Source organism: Centroberyx affinis, unplaced genomic scaffold (genome assembly GCF_046629955.1).
Source record: "Centroberyx affinis isolate AG114_WGS23_722 - 3 ecotype Tasmania unplaced genomic scaffold, CSIRO-AGI_Caff_v1 ptg004778l_1, whole genome shotgun sequence".
In the NCBI taxonomy this organism is placed as follows: domain Eukaryota; kingdom Metazoa; phylum Chordata; class Actinopteri; order Beryciformes; family Berycidae; genus Centroberyx; species Centroberyx affinis.
Window position 1 is genome coordinate 165,671 of NW_027282319.1, and position 18,904 is coordinate 184,574.

The following is an 18,904-nucleotide window of genomic DNA, read 5'->3' on the forward strand; positions in this document are numbered from 1 at the left end:
CAGTAAGGGCTGGACTGTGAATTGTTTAAAACAAGAGGGGAAAATGCCAGTGGCCAAGGAACTATTAATAAATGATAAAATACAAGGACTAACGGTTGCAAGTATCTCTTTTAGAAATTTTGGATGACAAGAAGAGGATTTCATTTGGGACATAGTTTTCTCTAAAATCAATCAATCAGCAATTCTTGCAAAACTCTTCAAACTCTTTTAAAAAATTGTGTTTTTGCGTCAATACAGTACACAAAAACCATCATTTGAATAAGTACACGAAGCACCAACTACGCACTGATAGTACAAAAGAAAAACACTTGTGGCTTTTGCTTTTTCTGTGTGCAGGGCGTAGCAGTTTGCAATAAAGTTTTATCATACATGTAGTAAACACACATACACACAGGTATCCAAATGTGTAAAGTATGGATGTGTATTCCAAACATAACACACTATCAATACAAATAAGGGGAAAAAGTTTTGTTTTTTTCTCTCAAAATGTTCTACAGTAACACTCCTCAAACAACAAAAGTGCAGTAGAAGAAAACAAAAACATTTGTGCTAGAAAAAAAAGAACAGAAAAAATAGGCTATCTGGCCATAAGTTTACAGTGTTGCTAGAAGTGTGTTATTAAATTACAAACTGAGTGTTAAGCAGAGAACGTGCATTCAGTTTGGCACACTTGGTAAATGTATTGGCTACAAGTGTTAATGGTTTCAGAGATAGTGCTTCAAGAATCACTGTTAGTGTTTAAGCATTCAGAAAAAACTGTAAGCATCAACTTTTCAGTTCTGGGTTGTATATCTCCTCTTGGTCCCGTATGGCAACAGCTGTAATGAGGGCGGCACCTTTCCCACTGCCCTCCTCTGATAGGAGGAACGTCACATGACACTGAGGAGCCAAACACTTAACTGTCTCCTGGAGGACTCTGGAGAAACTACAGCAGCAACAGCAGCAGCAGCAGTAAGAGAAGAAGAAAAAACAATAAAATGTTTAGTTTATTAATATGGGGAAAATAAATAAACAAATTAATAATACTAATACTACTCCTACTCTTGTCCTCCTCCTACTACTACAAAAAATAATAATAATAATATCTCACTGTGGATGTAGTTTGTAGAGTGTTCCCTCCACCCCTACAGTGATGTTCAGATGGTCCAGTCCACGATTCTCTCTGATTTTATCCACCACAGCCGCCATTCCTGCCCCAGTTAGCTGAGCCGCACGATGTGAGACTGCCCTACACACCTGTGGAAAAAAATCTAACTGTGGGGATGCAACAGTATTTTGTAGTAGCAGGGATTAAAGTGAGATTTGGCAGGTGGGGGAACCCTGTTTCTGGGGGGGGGGGTAAGATATATAATTGGTGGGGGGGGTGGGGTCAGAAAAAAATAGTAATTTAAAACAAATTTCCTGCATTTCTACACCACCTAACCTCTTGGATTAAGTCAAGAAACAGCAACCTTGTATAATGTCAACCAAAAATGTAAAATGTGAACGCTGCGGAGGTGTTTTAATTGTTTTTGCGTGCTCGTGTGGATGGAGAGATTTTCTAAAACAGCATTGGGGTGGAGAGGATTTTTTTTTTAACGGAGGAGGAAAAAAATTGTTTTCAGAAATATCCATATGTGTGAACAGGGCCTTAGGTCTGCTGTTTTAGGGGGTTATGTACTCTCTAAGTCTAATGCATGTGCAGCAGCAAGCTATAAAACCAGATCTATTCCACAAGAAGCAAACTTATTGCTATGGCATAACCATTTATATCAATACGTGAGTTGTCCTGACTGAACTGCAGTTACTTGACTTGTGGGTGTTAAAGTCGGTCAAAATTCAAATTCACTGCCATTTGGTGCCACCAATGTGCAAAGTTGTCTAGTGCAGCTTTAAACTTAAAACATAACAATTTAAAGCTGCAATAAGTGAAATTTGACCACTAGAGGGTGACAGAAACCACAACACATTTGTAAATAAAGCAAAGCCACTGCACTACTGAGGCCTACTAAGGACATACATTGCAAAGCACTGTGCAAAAGGCTAATAGCTAAGCTAAACGTACATACGGAGAAGTGTCACCCGTTACCAGTCTCGCTTTGAGATTTTTCTCTGAAAACTCCACATAGCACACATTCGTTTCAGGATTGGCTGTAAGGTCTGATATCGCTTATTGCAGGTTTATAGTGACAATGCATGAGTTTCTTGGGTTTTTTTTTTTTTGGGCAACATTTTTGATGATAAGCGGTCATTGCTGTGGTGTTTTGCACTGGACTGCATATTTAAACTAATGCAGTCACTACAAATAACAGAACAGCAGCATTTAAGGTGATGCCTAAGAGCGACCATGTATATAGAGAAGAGCTAACAAGCTGCAACTCAATTTAGGCACTGGCCCAATATAATAATAAATTACTGCTAACTATATTGAAACCTCCCAGTCCAAAAGGAAATGAACACCCGATTGACCAGCAAGGGCCACATCTGCATTGCTCCTCAGTCTCATCTCATCTTGGAGTGCTTTTCATCTTGGAAAGGCAATGCCGATGTTCACTCTAGTTTTGGCTCAGAGACGGTCCCTTTACTTTTTAACACACTTGCCTTCCTGTGAACGATTCATCTGTTTCTTTTTCCTTGGATTTTCTGTTGATGAAGTTTGAGTTTCTGTAAGTGGCGCTCTTTTCTTTGTCTATTCAGCCTTGGTGGCTATCGCTGCTTATGCAAACTGCCTAGTTCTTTTTATATGTATTTATTTCAAACCGCTGCATTGCTGTATCACTTCCTGTGTGAGGATTTTTCCCAGGAAGTTGGTACCCAAAATTTATTCATGTGAAAATATCACAGATTATTACTTCAACTGTCCATTTTTGGTCCACACAGCTGTCAGGCATAACAAAACACTGAACACACCTCCAGCAGCTGTTTTCAATCCTGCTCCTCAGGACTCAGAGTACTGCTGGTTTTCTATCCCACCAGCTAATTAACTGCATTCACCTGGTGTCCCAGGTGTAAATCAGTCCTTGATTGGATGGCTTGAATGAAAACCAGCGGGGATCTGGGTCCCGAGGAACTGAAAACCACAGACCTATGCATCCTAACTTTAAAATTGAAATTTAATTTCACAACACACTGGTCACAATGCAGGTAAAAAGTCTATGCATTGTCAGTGCAGTTTCAAAAAAATCCTGTCAGAATTCCTCATCCAAGCATCTTGTACCTCTTTGACGATGATGCTGTCATCACAGGTGCTGTCCAGCCCCTGCTGCTTGAGAATGGAACTGACCTGCAGTAGAGCCAGGCGGTCACTAGGGGGAGACAGCACAGTTAAATATATTACAGTTTTTCTCAGTCGCTTTGGTACATTTCTCGAATCATCCTCGACATTTGCAAAACAGTAAGTGCATTTCTCAAAACAATTCGTACAAATAGCAAAACACCATGGATTACCTGCAAAAGCCAGTCTCTTGCTCAAAATCCTTAGTTCATCTCTCAAAAGTAAATATCTGTGTCAATGAACATGTCAGTGCCATCAGAATGACAAGTCCTTGTGTCATTGTGTACGGATAAGACAGTCAAATTGCTTAGTCATGTTGTCAATATAACAGTGTACTCTGGAGGGATGTTCTGATGTAAACTATGGCTAAAGTTTTGAACACAATTATTGTAAATTGTAAGTTACACCTTAGTGTATGTGGGAGATTGATTGCAAGAGACTGGACAAGATTCACATTTACGCTTTTACTGTTTGTACTGTAATTTGTTGACAGACCATGTCATTGCGATACAGAAAGGAAAAGACAGCACTGCATAGCACAAAGAAAAAAAACAAAAGTAGAAATGTGAACATAGGACAATCTCCTTAGGGAAAACTGTACATGCAGTGCTATAGGAATTAGGAACAGTGCAGTCTTCCTACACCTCCTGACGTTCCTGTCTTGTAACACTGTGTTGTGCTCTGTCTATGCTTGCCAACTGAAGGTTCATGAGATGCACCTCTGAGTTATTTTAGAGAACTGGTTGATCATTGGTTGATCTAACGCTTCACACATTCCCCTTCATTAGTGAAAGTCAAGATTCACCTGAGAGCAATTCATCAATTGAGGACACATTTACAAAAAGTCTAATAGAAATGTATAGAAAATATGCTTGACAGATTATGACAACTGGTTCAACCATTTCGCATGTAATGACTTATGCAATGAATTAATGCCTAGATGTTTTGGGGGGTAAGACTATTCAACAGAGAACCAGTATAATACATTTTGATCAACATGACAGAAGCAATTGATAATGTAGGAAACAGCAGATAATTGTACATAATCATTTGCATGAATGTGCCAAAGCATTTGCAATTTGTTCAAAAGAATGAGAAACTGCTTTTATGATGTGCACAGGTGACTAGATGATGTGGAGGTCGAACAAGTAGTTTTGCGAATTTCAATTCTGATCTGAGAAATGTACCAAAGCGACTGAGAAAAACTGTAATACACAGCTGCTACATACACAGAAATACAGAAAGCGGGGGGTGATAACTATCTCTAACCTTAGCAGACACAGATGGGTTACTCCTAAACTACATATTCTGATGTTATACAGGATCCCTAGCCTACAAATCAAGCTACACATCAGAGAAAATTAATTATTGTATTGATTTTTATATGACAAGTAAATCCTGAGCATTACAATTAAACGTAATCTGAATTCATGCCACAAGCACAGTATTCACCCCAAAAAAATGTCATATTGATTTTTTGGCAATATCATTTTGAGTGATAGGTAACTGCACAGTGGCTACAGAAACAATGGAGCAACTGTTTTCTCAGACATGTGACAAATGTTGTCTAAAGTACTTTGGACCTTATCTGTCCAGTGGCCTGCAGAGAATCACACCATATAAACAATACATTCAGATTTTAACTGACAGAGCTGGTTAGAAAGGTATGCTACAGTAAAGTAAGTAAGTACAAGTAAGTGCAAGTAAGTACAAATATTTAATAGTTGCATGTGCTGAAGATCGATATTGGTCCATTTACTTTCCATTCAAGATGCATTAATGAATACTGGACCACACTTTTACTCTGAGGGTACACAGCCCACATTTAGACTTTCCTCTCAATGCGTGATAGGAATTTAGCTCACACACACACACACACACACACACACACACAATGACCCAAGACGCACCCTCTCTCCTACCTCTCTATGTGCGATAGGTATTTGGTGTGGAATATTCCAGGTGTTTTTAAAGCTTCAGTGACATGTCCTCTGAACAGCAAACCTCTTCTGGTTAAATCTAACAGGACCTGACGGACAACTTCTCCTAAATACAGCCCACTGATCAGCTTTTCAAACCTGCACACACACATACACACACACACACACACACACACACGTGTTAGACATGTACAAACATACCAAGTATGGGAGCACACAAACACAAGATTAACACAAGCACACATATAAACATGTATGAGAATATGCACACACATTATGCAAAGAGACATGGGTAACCGAACACAGTAATCTGAAATCCTGACGCTCGCATGCACACACACACACACACACACACACACACTCAGCTAGTGTTTTCTAACCTTTGTTTCCCATGGTTGACTGACTCTCGGTCCACCTCAGTGTCGTAGCGTGTGATGATGTCATCCAGACAGCCATCCTCACCCAGACCCCCCCACTCTGTGTTTATACACATCTTCTGTGTCTCTCTATTCCCCTTCATCTCCTCTCCCTCCATCCCATCATCCTCCTGGGGGCAGAAACCACTGAGGGGTCAAAGCTATAGTTTAAATCATTCTGTATCACCAAAAAGACATTTACTAAGGAATGTCTAGATGCTTGTGTACCTTTGACATTTTATAAAGATAATGTGGCTTGATGCCAGAGTCATGAAATGTCTATATGTGAGAGACAATTTCAGCTGTACTGTAAAAAAAAAAAAAAAGGACACATTGGAGATGCAGTGTTTCTATAGGACACCAATAAAGCTATCCTTATGATATTTTGATATTGACATGTGTATATATATGCAAACATAATTATATATTTTTTTAAATCTTAAATACCTATAATAATAGAACTCTGTGGAATTACCTTTTCCTCCTGTCTCCTCTCTTCTCTCTCCACTCTTTCTTTATTTATTCCAAACTTCTCAATGTTCCTCAGTTCCTCCATATAACAAACATTACTGCCTGTCCCTGTGGAACAGAATGACATGGTTTATATTTTATATAATTTACACAAAAAACATTACAATTCCTATAAAAAGGACAGTCAAAAGAAAATATTGCCCACATTGCTGTATGTAATGCATGTGCAAGAAGAGCCAGCTCCCTTCAAATTTATGTGACACATGATGAGAAACGAACAGTAGCCTGACACAGTGGATTGTGTTTATAGACAAGATCCAGTGTACATAACATTAGGAATTCCTTTCTTATGAGGAGCTGCACCCTCAACACACACACCAACCCCACAACACACACACACACACACACACACACACACTATAACACTGTAGAGCTCAAATACATACCGGCTATCAGTCCAATTTCACACTTTGGGTCATTGTAAGCACAGCTCATCATGGTCCCAACTGTGTCATTGACTACTGCTACTACGTCCAACTCAAACTCCTGTAGGAACAAACATGCATGTACACACACGCACGCACGCACGCACACACACACACACACACATACTGTGTCACTTACTGCTGCCACACACACCCTCATGCGCACATACATATTATCGTACATTACTACTGTTATGTGGACAAACATATAGTACATGACAACATGCAGGTAAATGCCAAAATAATGAACACAAACACATGGTGTTGGGCTACCAGGACTTGCCAGAACATATTGTACAATATTGAACATATTGCTGTTGGTGGTGAAAAACACTGCATATCTTACAAGCTCAGACACTGTGCCTATTCTTAGCACACAAGTGTACAGTATCATCTGTTACCAGCCTTTGACAGTGAAATGTAAGATTCTTCTGTGCTAAAAGTCAATGTCTTTCCAAAATGAGAGAGTGGTAGCAAAAATAGCACATTCTACACACTCTATTCTATTCTGACTCACATCGCGTCTTATGATGGCCTCTGTCAGCATGTCAACAACATCATTTCCTTCACAGTTTGTGGCCTTGAAGCCTTTGGTCCAGGTCACCAATGTGCCCTGCAAAACATAGAAGCATTATTTTAATTTCAATTAACACTGAAACCTATCCTTCAAAAGAGACAGTCCGATTATATCATGTCATTAAGAACATATAAATCTAAACATAGCACTTTTTGTGAGTTACAGTTTATACACAAGAACTGAAGCACAGTGGAATTCAATGAAAAAATAAAAAAATAAGAGAAAAGGAGATATAAATAAAAAATAAAAAGCTATATTCAAATTCTTTCACATATTCTTTTAGAATTGCTATTCATCCATGGTTATTTTTAGTGCTTTTTTGGCTAGTTTTCACATTGGACAGGTACTTATATTATATAATATTAAGTAATACTACTAAAAATAGTAGTAAAGTAAAGTAGTAGTAAAGTCTAATGAATTAACCAAATCTTGGGTTTAAACCCCATCACCCTGGATTTATGTATATGGAATTGACCAAATAAGCATAACATTTCAAGAGCATTGATATTTTGTCAGAATCATGTGCATACATTAATTCACTCTTGTTCTTACTTACAATGAGACCAGAAGCATTTGAGAAACACTTTTAAGCCTCTAAAATAATTGGGACCTGATTCTCACCCTTGAGGAAAAAGGCAGGTATCATCTGCAAACTGGTTGATAATCATTAAGAGATATCGGACATCCATGTCTGATTCCTCTATGACAAGAAGTTATTTTAAACAAGGAGACATTATTATTGATGTTCTTATTACCAAAGCCAAAATGAGCGCGTTTACATGCACACTAATAAACTGATCATAGTCCGACTAAGGCAATTCCCAGATGTGGTGATTAAGTGGTCATGTAAAAAGCATTATTGCATTATGAGAAATCCAATTAACATAGCGAGGTTTTTGCCCAATTTTAGACCCTTACTCTGGTACAGCGGGCGGTACCATGTTCAAAATCCAAACAAAAAAAGTCAGGAAGTTTGAGTTTTATGTCACTTCCTTAATCAGTAACTAACAGGGTTAGTTAGTTATTCTTTAAGGAGAGAAATCCAACTATGACTGAATCATGTTTTCCCTGTTACTGTATTACTAGAGTGCATGTAAACGTGCCAATCAAATTATTGCCATAACCAGATTATTCTCAGTTTCTGGGTTATAATTGTGCATGTAAACGTGCTGAATGTTCTTCATGTGTATTCAAATATGAATGGATGTGCAACAGTATCGAAGGTTTTATAGAAATCCAGATACAAATAACTGCATACTCATGGACCAGATCTGGATAATAAATCATATCTAAGAGCAGGAAAAAATATTGTTCCCTTCATAAAGCTTGACTGTGTATTAGAAATAATTTCTTCCGAACAAGGTTTTAATCTTTTGGCATATAATGCAGTGTGTGTGATGGCACGACTAGATGACTAAAATTAAAAATTGTCAAATTGTATGGTTTGTGCAACACCATTACTCATATTAAAACATTTGGTCAAATTTGTGTTTTTCAAATGAGCTCCATGTTGCATGCTCCCTTATTATACTTCTGTGTGGCAGGTGCTGCAGTCATGCATGAGGCTTCTGTAATGCACTGGACCATGCAAACATATTCTGTATTCTCCTACACCTTTAGTTTTATGGTGCCAAACTAATATGAATGCAGGCTGTCAGGGCTTTGCATATTGGTTTTTGCATTGTGCTGAAGCAAACTTAAAACAACTTTATGAATAACCATTCAAACAATTTTGCATGTAAGATACATATGTTGTTTTATTCCTTTTCTGTGTCACAGTGAGTATTCCTGGCAACACAACTGAATCCCATAACCCACATTACAGTAAAGACAGTCTGATGTCCATGCTTACCGTGTCAATGGCAACATGGCTGCAGGGGAACGAGAAGGTGAAGCCCAGAGGAAGACGAGCGTTCTTCATCCCCATGTAGTCAAGGGAGTCACTAATACATTGCACTATATGATCAAACAACTAGAGAGAGAGAGAGAGAATGAGAGAGAGGTGTCGCTTTTTTAATGAAATGTTGAAATATACTGTTAGTAGTCTATCTAAATATTTTATATTAACAAAATAACAATATATATCTATATGTGTCCTACCTCTTCTCCTGTTCCTTGCATTATCTCCAGTGGTATGGTGTAAATCTTATTGTAGAGTCGTATAGAGCGACGCAGACCGCTATGAATCTTCACCAGCAGAACTCTGAAGTTGGTTCCTCCCAGATCCAAGGCTAGATATTGTCCATCCTCTGGGAAAAGAAAAACACAAAACAGCTGAGCTTATTGATTAACTGATTCAACCGATAGGCTCGTGGTCTGATTAAGTTTGTTTAGTAAGTCCCACAAAAAATTTAAAGATCGGTTTGAAAATCTTTCTCAGACTAAAATGACGGTGCAAAGTTGGCAAAGACATCAAATGTGGTATTGAATTGGTTCAGTGTGTTTCCATCCTCAGACCCAGGTGTCTCTTTAACCGACAGGAGGTTTCATTTCAATTGTGGGGGAGACACACTGGTGCTGCTCTGACCTGTGCCGTCAGGGGTACGGTACACATAGGAGGGAAGCATCTTTACTGGGGAAGGGCCATTACTCTTTAGCCCCGCCTCTAGCCCCGCCCTCATCCTGGCCTTGACCAGTCTGAGCTGCTCTTGGCTCAGTCTGAAGGACGACAACGTCTCATCCACCTGGAATACAAGTAAGAGATATTCACATACAAATCAAAAATATGTGCACACCTGTGAGCACGCACGCAAACACACACACACACACACACACACACACACACACACTCACATACACAGCCACCTGACCTGTTGCCTCTGTGATGCCAGTCGCTGGGAAACTGCTGTTACCATGGCAACCCCTTTGCTGCTGCCACTCTTTGACAGGACAAATCGGACATGACAATCAGGAACCAACCGATGCACCACCTTATGGAGACGTTCAGCATACCTGGAATTGAAGGAGCATCAAGTATCCTTTGACTTTTATCAACCTGTATTGGCAACCAGTTGGAATTGCAACACTACTGATAGAACTGATCTCCACTTATACTCTGGCACAACCCCTAGACCCACCCCTTTTGGCTATAGATATGAGTAAGCTAGCTAATAAGAGCAGAGATCCATCAGAAGTGTCTTATCTGTCCAATTTATGGTAATTTGTACCATTAGTGGTTGGGGTGGTTTGGGGTTCAGTTCATCTGTGTTCTGATTTCAGTATGGGTTTTGTTGCAGCTTGCAGCACTAAAAGCAGTTATGTTTTGATCATATATTATGATAAATGCACAAATGCTAAACAATGGTCAGCATAATTGTGTTTTGGGGAATTGGTTACATTACAAAATTTTGCATTTTCTCTCTCTGTGTCAATTTTCTAGTTGAGGTGCTGCTCATACTGCTGGTATGAGAGTATGATCTGTGGTGAATATTTCCATAAAACCTACTGTGGGTGTGTTTTGTACACAGTTCCATCAACCCCCACAGTGATCCTTAACGTCTTCAACTTCCTGTTCTGTCTGACTCGAGTCAAGATGGCAGCCAGCCCTGCAGCCACCAGGTTTGAGGACCTGAAGGAGACCACGGTGCAGACATGCTGAACAGCAATGCAGTCATCAGGTGATGGGGTCAAATCGAGGTCCAGAAGAATGTCTCTGGTGTTCCTCAGACCATCTTTGTACCTGAGAGAGAGACAGACAGGTATAATATCCTACTGTTTTTTAGAGATGGAGAGAAAGAAAGAGAGAGACAGATAGACAGACAGACAGACAGACAAAACAAAGAGAGACAGACAGACACACAGCTTACTGTTCCATAGCTGCTACATGCGCTGTGGTTATTTTCCCTTTGGTCCTCAGAGCGTCAGAAACATTTCCATCAAACAGCAGTCCTAGTTTTGCCATCTTTAATACAACCAGCCTCACCAACTCACCCAGATACAACCCACTGACCAGCTTCTCAAAGCTAGAAAAGAGTTGAGGGGGTGGGAGGAGAAACAGAGAGGTAAAGAGGTCATACTGTATCATACATTTTACATTATTGTGTTATATTAAAGCTGCAATAAACTTAACACATTTGTAAACAAGCACACAGCAAAACCACTGGCCCACTGCACTACAGAGGCCAAACATGCACGGTGCCAAAGCACCGTGCATAAAGGCTAATAGCTAAGCTAAACGTACCTACTGAGAAGTCTCAGCGGTTACCAGTCTCTCTTTGCCAGAACTTTCTCCTGCCGAACGTGTCCCACAATGACGAGGTATGTTGCAATTTTACTAGTTTACTAAGTTTACTAAGTTTACTCGCTTGCTTCACTGATTCCACCATTATGAGAATATTTTTAGGAATGGGAGGGCGTAAGTGTTGCTTTTAAACAGTGAGGGAGGTGCCAAGCTAGTTTTAAAAACATTCGTTCTGGAGCAGAATTTGACAACAAGCTTTAAAAAAGAGGTGAAAACAGCAACACAGCTGGCTGCTGTGTGGATATTGGTGTATATCATTATGTCTCAATGAAATGAGGATTGAATAAGGATTGGTGATAAGGTCTGATATCGCTTATTGTGTTGTGTTATACTTTGTGTTGTGTTGTGCCACCTTGTGTCATCTTAGTGGATGCTGTTATGTTATTATATGCTATGCTATGCCATGCTATATGATGTGAAATAAAACGCTGCTTTCCCTACAGTTGTTTCCCAGGGTTGGAGGAGTCTGCATCGATCTCCCTGTCAAACTCAGTGATGTAATCATTCAGTGCCCCGTCATCTCCGAAGGCTCCCCACTCAGTGTTCACACACATCCGGCCCTCGTTTCCCTCCACCAGGTCGATGTGATGCAGCTCCTCCATGTAGCACGCATTTGTACCTGTACCTAAACACACACACAAACACACATCCTTGTACTTCTATCTTTATGAGAACCTTGCATTGACTACATTCATTTTCTCACTCCAAACCTTAACCCTCACCACAACATGCCATACCTTAACCCTTACCCTGAACTAACCCTAACCTTAACCCTACATCCAAGTCTTTATCCTTAACCTTACCCTAACCTAAACCTAATCCTAATTCTAATCTTAACCTAAACCTAAATCCTAACCCCAAACTAGTCCCTTGTACAAGTGAGGACCGGCCAAAATTACCTCACTTCGGAAAAATGCAAGAGACTAGTCTTACCAATGATATCCCACTTCATAGGAAGAGATGGGTTAAAGATTTAAAAATAGTAGTGATCTAGTACTGATGACGATGCCAACAGTTAAAGATAAGACACACTCTTTGTGATAACTGATGCCCTGAAAGGCTAAGGCGCGTACCATATAACTGCAACATCCTGGGTTCGAATCTGGCCTGCGACATTTGTTGCATGTCATTCTCCTCTCTCTCTCCTAATCTTTCCTGTCTATTTCGACTGTCAACTACAGTATCTAAAATAATGGCAAAATGCCCAATAATAATCTTAAAAAAAGAGAAAATATTCTTTTCACTTGCTCCCCTCCACATGTTAAAACACAGGTTCGGCTGCTGTCTTGCTAAAGGACACTTCAGCAGAAAGCTTTCTGTCCCAGGGGCTGCCCACAGCAGCTTTACAATGCTGGTCGTCAAAACTGCTATAAAGAGCTACAGCGAATTATATGAATCTGATGATATGACACTATATATTAATCTGATGATATGACACTATATATGAATCTGATGTTATGATACTATATACTAACCGATGATGAGTCCTACTTCACAGTTCTGGTCGTCAAAACCACAGGTCATCATGGTTCCTACAGTGTCATTAACCAGGGATAACACCTCTACATCCATACCCTGGAGAGAGAGTTACAGTTATCACAGTTATCAGCAGGAACAAGAAAAATACCATCAAACAACAAAATGGGCCTGGGAATGCAAAGGTACAGGTACAGCTGGTTTTTTAAGTGAGGTTAAGTGTTTCAGGGTGGATTTTTAATTTAAGATTAATAAATTTAGGGATGCAAAATTGCACAAGTGAAGGCAACATTATACTAGACGAGATATGAATATTGGCAGATTCTACTGGTCAAGACCATCAGCTAAATGGCTAAAATGTAAATATAAAATGTCTGTTATCAGCAGCAGCTGATTGGATAAAGTCAGCTTTGAGTAGTGTCTGATGGCTGGTGTAGTCATTCAACTTCAAAAATGTCTTATCTCAGTTCTACTGATGGTCTGTCTTACAAATGAGCAGTAGGTTATGGGTATATAGTTGTATTGACGTCTTACCCCAGTCCTGTTGATAGACTGTCTGAGGACCTGGACCACATCTTTCCCCTGGAGACCACAAGCCTGGTAGTTTTTACTCCAATTTACTAATAGTCCCTACAGAGAGGAGATAAAGTTTTTATGGTTACAAATCTAAAAAGATAGAACCACCTCTGTTCCCCTGAGAGAGGAGCAGAGAGAACACAAAACATACAGTAATAAGATATATTCTCATCTAGAACAAAACAAAACTGTGTATATCTGCATACTGTCTAAGGGCCAGAATGATATCTGTGCCCGGAGGCCATTTATGACCTAGACCATGAATACAACACTAGACAGAAACACAGACGGACAGACAGACAGACAGACAGACAGACAGACACTATATAGAGTATCATTACCTGGTCCAGGGCAGTCTGTTGACAGGGGAAAGAGAACGTGAAGCCCAGAGGATGTTTCTCCTCCAGACTGATATTCTTCTGATGGAGGAAGTCCTTCAGACACTCTGACACGTGGTCAAATAACTACAGACAGAGAGTCAGATAGGCAGAGAGAGAAGAGGATGAAGACACAGATGGTCAGTAAATCAAACAGGAGGGAACAGGGTGGAGATGGTTGATAACTCTTGCCACCTCTAACCTCACCTAATTTTTCCTCCTCTTCCTCCCTCTCTTCCTTTTCTCTCCTACTGCTCACCCCTGCTCTCCTACTACTGTGTAGCTTGTCCTCTTCTCTCTGTCCTCTTCCCAACAGTCTTCTTTCCTCTTCTAAAACCCCTCACCTCTGCTCTCACCTTGCTATCAGGTAGCTTCTCTCCTTCTATGTCCCCTTCTCCTCCTCTCTCCTCCTCTCCTCTCCTCTTCCCCTGCCCCTCCACCTTTCGGTCTTTCTCCTCCTCATTGCTCTCCCTGTGTTTTGTCTCTTCCCTCCTCACCTCTGCTCCTCCCCCAATGAGTAGCTCCTGAGGTACGGGGTAGGTTTGCTCCTCCATCTCCACTCCCCTCCTCCTCTTCCCCGCCTCCTCTCTCACTTTAACTTGGAGCACCTTAAACCTGGAGCCTCCCAGATCCAATGCCAGGAACTCTCCTTTCTCTGGAGGGGGAGGAGGGGTACATATGAATATTTAGTTACTGAGAGACATACATGTATAATCTCTCAATGTTTCTGCAGAACAATTAGTATGCTGTATGTCAGTGTTTTTCAATATCTGATTTAGAACCCAAAAATGGCTTTCCAAATTACTGGACAAAAGCCACTGGCTCTGTTATGTTGCCATAGCCTTTTTAAGCCAGCAAAAGTTAATAAAAAAATATTGTGAGCTAATAGGTTAGTAGTCCCCCAAAATAGTTCACATCTTAATTAACCTACACAACACAGCTTGAAAAAAATTGAAAACCCCTAATATAAGTAACCTGATCCATCAGGTGTGGAGTGGACATGTGTTGGCAGCATCTTAAGCGTTGCTGCGGCGTTGCTTTCCACTGAGAGCCCCTTCTCCATTTCACATAGGAAACGGGCTGAGATGTCCCTTAGCTGGTTGTCATGGAGACTCATGGAGTACAGAAACCTGTCCACCTAAAAAAAAGAAGGGGGAGACAAAGCAAACAAGAGAAAGAAAGACAAAATGAACCAAACCATTTTCTATCATCTTGACTGAACTTGAAAGAGAGAAAGAAGACAGAAAGAGATGGAGAAAGAGAGAGAGAGGAGGGGAGGCAGACTTCAATAGCAGAGTGTATGCACAGTCTACAACAGTAATTCCCTAATGCTCCAGCCTTTGTGCTAGGAGATCTAAGCAATTGCAACTGGAGAAAACTTTCCAACAGCTTGTAAACTGTGGAACAAGGAAAAGAAAACGCACTGGACAAATGTTATGTAAACCTCAATAACACCTATGAATCCAGGAGCAAATCACCAATATCTAACTCTGACCACAATGTGGTGCATCTGATTCCAATTTACATAGCCAAGTTCAAAAGCAAAAAAAACTGTGAACAAGGTGGTTAGACTGTGGACAGCAAAGACGAACTGGGAGCCTGTTTTGACGGCACTGACTGGGAGGTGTTAAGGGAGGGCACTTTGGATGAAATGTGCACAGTGACTACAGATTACATCAACTTCTGTGTACAGTCTATCATCCCCACAAAAACAAAGTGTACCCCAATAACAAAACCTATATAACCAAGGGCATTAAACAAACAACAAACCTAAGGAAATTAGCATTGTGGACATTGTGGAGCTGCAAAGAATGGACAAGGAACTGAGAGGCAACTTAGGGAGGCAAAGGATGCACACAACACCTTGAGGAGTCACGCAACCGCCACAAATCATTTGTGACTAATGATGAGCTGCTGGTCTCTGCAAACGAGCTAAACACCTTGTTCACCAGGTTCAAAACCATTGGGAGCTCTGAAAGTTGCAGGGAGGTGCTGGAATCAGTAACTGTAGGGTCTGAAGATAGAGTGGTCATTTCAGTGAGTCAGGTGGCCTGCACCCTTCAACACCTTAATGCACGTAAGTCCACTGGCCCTGACAACATCACTGCCCCTATTCTGAAGTCATACAGTGAGGAGCTAGCCCTGTTGTGGCAGCCCATATCCAGCAATCATTAGACACAGACTGTCCCAACAGCTTGGAAAACTTCACACATCATCCCCAACATACCCTCATGCATCTAATTTCCGAAAATATAAACATATGCCAGAGTGCTGTTCATATATTTTTCTTCTGCATTCAATTCAATGCAATACTATGGAAGCCCATTCCCGCCACTCAATAAAATAAAAAACAACTCAACTGTAAGTTTTTTCTCTGAATTTCTCTGAACTTTATATCTTGGAATTCTGACTTTTTTTTTGTGAGAAAAAAAAAGTCTGAATTCCGAGATATAAAGTTTCTGAGATTAACAAGTCAGAATTGTGAAATATGAAGTAAGAATTCTGAGATAAAAAGCCAGAATTATGAGATATAAAGCCAGAATTATGAGAAATAAAGTCAGAAGTTTAGACCTAAAGTGCAAAGTTTGTCTGTTTCTTCCACTACTGTGTGGAGTCTTCCCACTACAACCCATTACATAGAGTTCTTAAACTTCTTCAGGTGAGAACCCACAAAAGAGACTTATCAGGCTATCTCACCCAAATGTATATTTATCTAGCAGTCACACGTCACTCCATGTGTCACAAGCTCAGATAATACATTTTGAAAATAATGTCTTCAATCAAAAAAAGACATTTTGTGATAACAGTACCTCGACCCAGAGTGAGCAGTTTTAATATGGGACTTTAACAATGGATTATAGAAGGAGAGAGATGGAAACATTACCTGATCATTTTGTGGTCACAGGAATTTTGTCACTATGGCCTCGACCCCTGCATGCCCTTACTATCGGCAGCTTGTAATGATGGATGGTGATCAAGGAATTAATTATTCTACTGTTGCACTGAAGAGTGCTAGCTAAATGCCTAAAATGTAAAGGTATAATGTAAATGAAATGCACAAATGGACTGTTTGTGTCAATGTGTCAATTTTTCTTGCACCCATTTTCCTTCTTATAAGACAAAGCCTGCAGTAATTTCTTTGTGAATGATGTAGCAGCCAATGAGTGAGAACAATTACAATTTCCATCATGTAAGCCACAAAACTATTAATGTCCGGCAAATCTTTTAGGAGAAGCTTATGAGTCTATGAGGAACTTGTTGCAAGGTATAAAGGTTTAATGGCATTAGATCAAGGCAAGAGATACGCTTGTTCAAAGTCTTCAGTTAATTGCTGCAGCACTCAACTTAGGCCAATAATTTTATAATGCCAGATCTCAATGATAAGACACAAAATTCAACAAAGATTTATCAAAAACAGGCCAATAGGTACTAAGATTAAGATATTGCATGTGACAAACAAATTCACAGATTGTCTGTCTATGAAACAGATTACATTACATTACAACATATGAAAAGAAGAGGTGAAGTAATCCAGTGGGTTAATGACTTTCACTTTCACCAGGAAAACAATAGCAGTAGTACATTACATTTTGAGCGTAGCCTTCCGAATTCAAAGTATGATTGCCGGTACATCTCAATTAGCAGGAGGTAGTCACATATTTCCTCAATTAGAAAAACTATCACTTTCTCTCAGGTAAAGTGAGAAGGTTTTACACTGGAACAGCTCTTACCTTTTTAGTGGGGTATTTGGAGAAGTAGCAGAAAACAAGATGAAAAGCCAACATCTTGACATGTGACACACCACCAAGTCCTTTCAGTCCCTTTGTCAGTACATCAAATAAATACACACACGCACACAAATAAAATCTGGATGAAAATGTGCTCAGTCTGTTGGTGGAGTTTTAAGTATCCTCCCTCTCTCTGTACACATTTGAAGTTGTCAAGGTGCTGAAGTTGTCAAGGTAAATCCAAGTGGGTTATTTTCTGTCTACAGTTCAGCATCAACCAAGCCCTGCTCTTACTCAATGATTAACAAACAAGCCACACCCACACCCACACCCACACCCACACACACACACACACACACACACACACACACACACACACACACACACACACACACACACACACACACACACACACACTCACTTTCTCTACTTTGGCCTCTTTTAGCAATCCTTAGGCTTAGGTCCAAGTAACTGTCCTTCCCTAAATTGAATAAATGTAATCTCTCGCCCTGGGACCCAGACTCTTGTGCTCCTGTTTTGTGGAGACCCATCATAAACAGGCCTGCAACCCATTTTGGGTCCTGGTCCACAGCTGAAGTAGCCCCGTTATAGTGAGTTACTGTTATAGTGTGTTGTGTTGCTACTGTGAGTGGACTGTGGAGATAATTCCTGGCCAGTGGGATGCAGCACTAGAGAGTCTACATAAACTGAGCTTGTTTCCTTAAAGCAATACAACAAATATCCTCTTCGGCCTACTTAGCATTCTGCAATTAGTATTAGCAGTTTCACCTGTGAATATGCATTATTGCATGCATTATTTTCTTGGCTACAGTGCATGCTAAAGTTTTACCAGTTGTCATGTGCTTTATGAACCATCCAAGCTTGCTTAGCATCATCTCAAAGCTGCACCATAGTGCAGAACGTGGACAAACAGAGGTGAAACTGCTACCATTCTTCTTGTTGCACAACAGTAAGTTAAGTTAGGTTAAGTTAAGTTAGTAAGAGAGCATGTAATCGATGAACTTCTGATGTCCAAAATGGCAGCTTGTCAGGAATAGCTGATTTACTCACTGCAGGCCATGCCAATAACGAATGTCGTCAGTTTTTCTAATGCATTATCATTTATGGTTATCATTATAATTATTTAGCTTGGCCCTAGGTTGATGAAACCTTTTCCACATGTGAAAGACAATATCAACTATCAATTACAATAAAAATTAAAATAATAAGTAAAAGTGTCACGATTGAAGGATGTTTCTGCACTTTTTTACAACAATAATTAGGCTATGTTTTAGGAATGTATGTGACCCACGTAATACACTACTGGTCATGAAATCAAAACATTAATTATAACATAATGGCAAA

The 18,904-nt window shown here is 40.0% G+C and overlaps 1 protein-coding gene across 1 annotated transcript; it reads right to left on the reverse strand.

Annotated features, from left to right (window-relative positions):
* Positions 1-765: 765 nt before the first annotated feature.
* On the reverse strand, positions 766-17,596 carry LOC139666044 (hexokinase HKDC1-like). Its single transcript, XM_071545125.1, has 21 exons — positions 17,543-17,596; positions 14,787-14,949; positions 14,309-14,466; positions 13,776-13,898; positions 13,393-13,488; positions 12,858-12,957; positions 11,824-12,007; positions 10,949-11,104; positions 10,588-10,821; positions 9,953-10,094; positions 9,670-9,826; positions 9,243-9,391; positions 8,995-9,114; positions 7,083-7,178; positions 6,527-6,626; positions 6,118-6,188; positions 5,574-5,737; positions 5,176-5,331; positions 3,197-3,284; positions 1,091-1,236; positions 766-925 (listed from the first exon to the last, which is right to left on the reverse strand). Exons 1-21 carry the CDS (start codon positions 17,594-17,596, stop codon positions 766-768), a joined length of 2,817 nt encoding a protein of 938 aa, XP_071401226.1.
* Between the last annotated feature and the right edge of the window lie 1,308 nt (positions 17,597-18,904).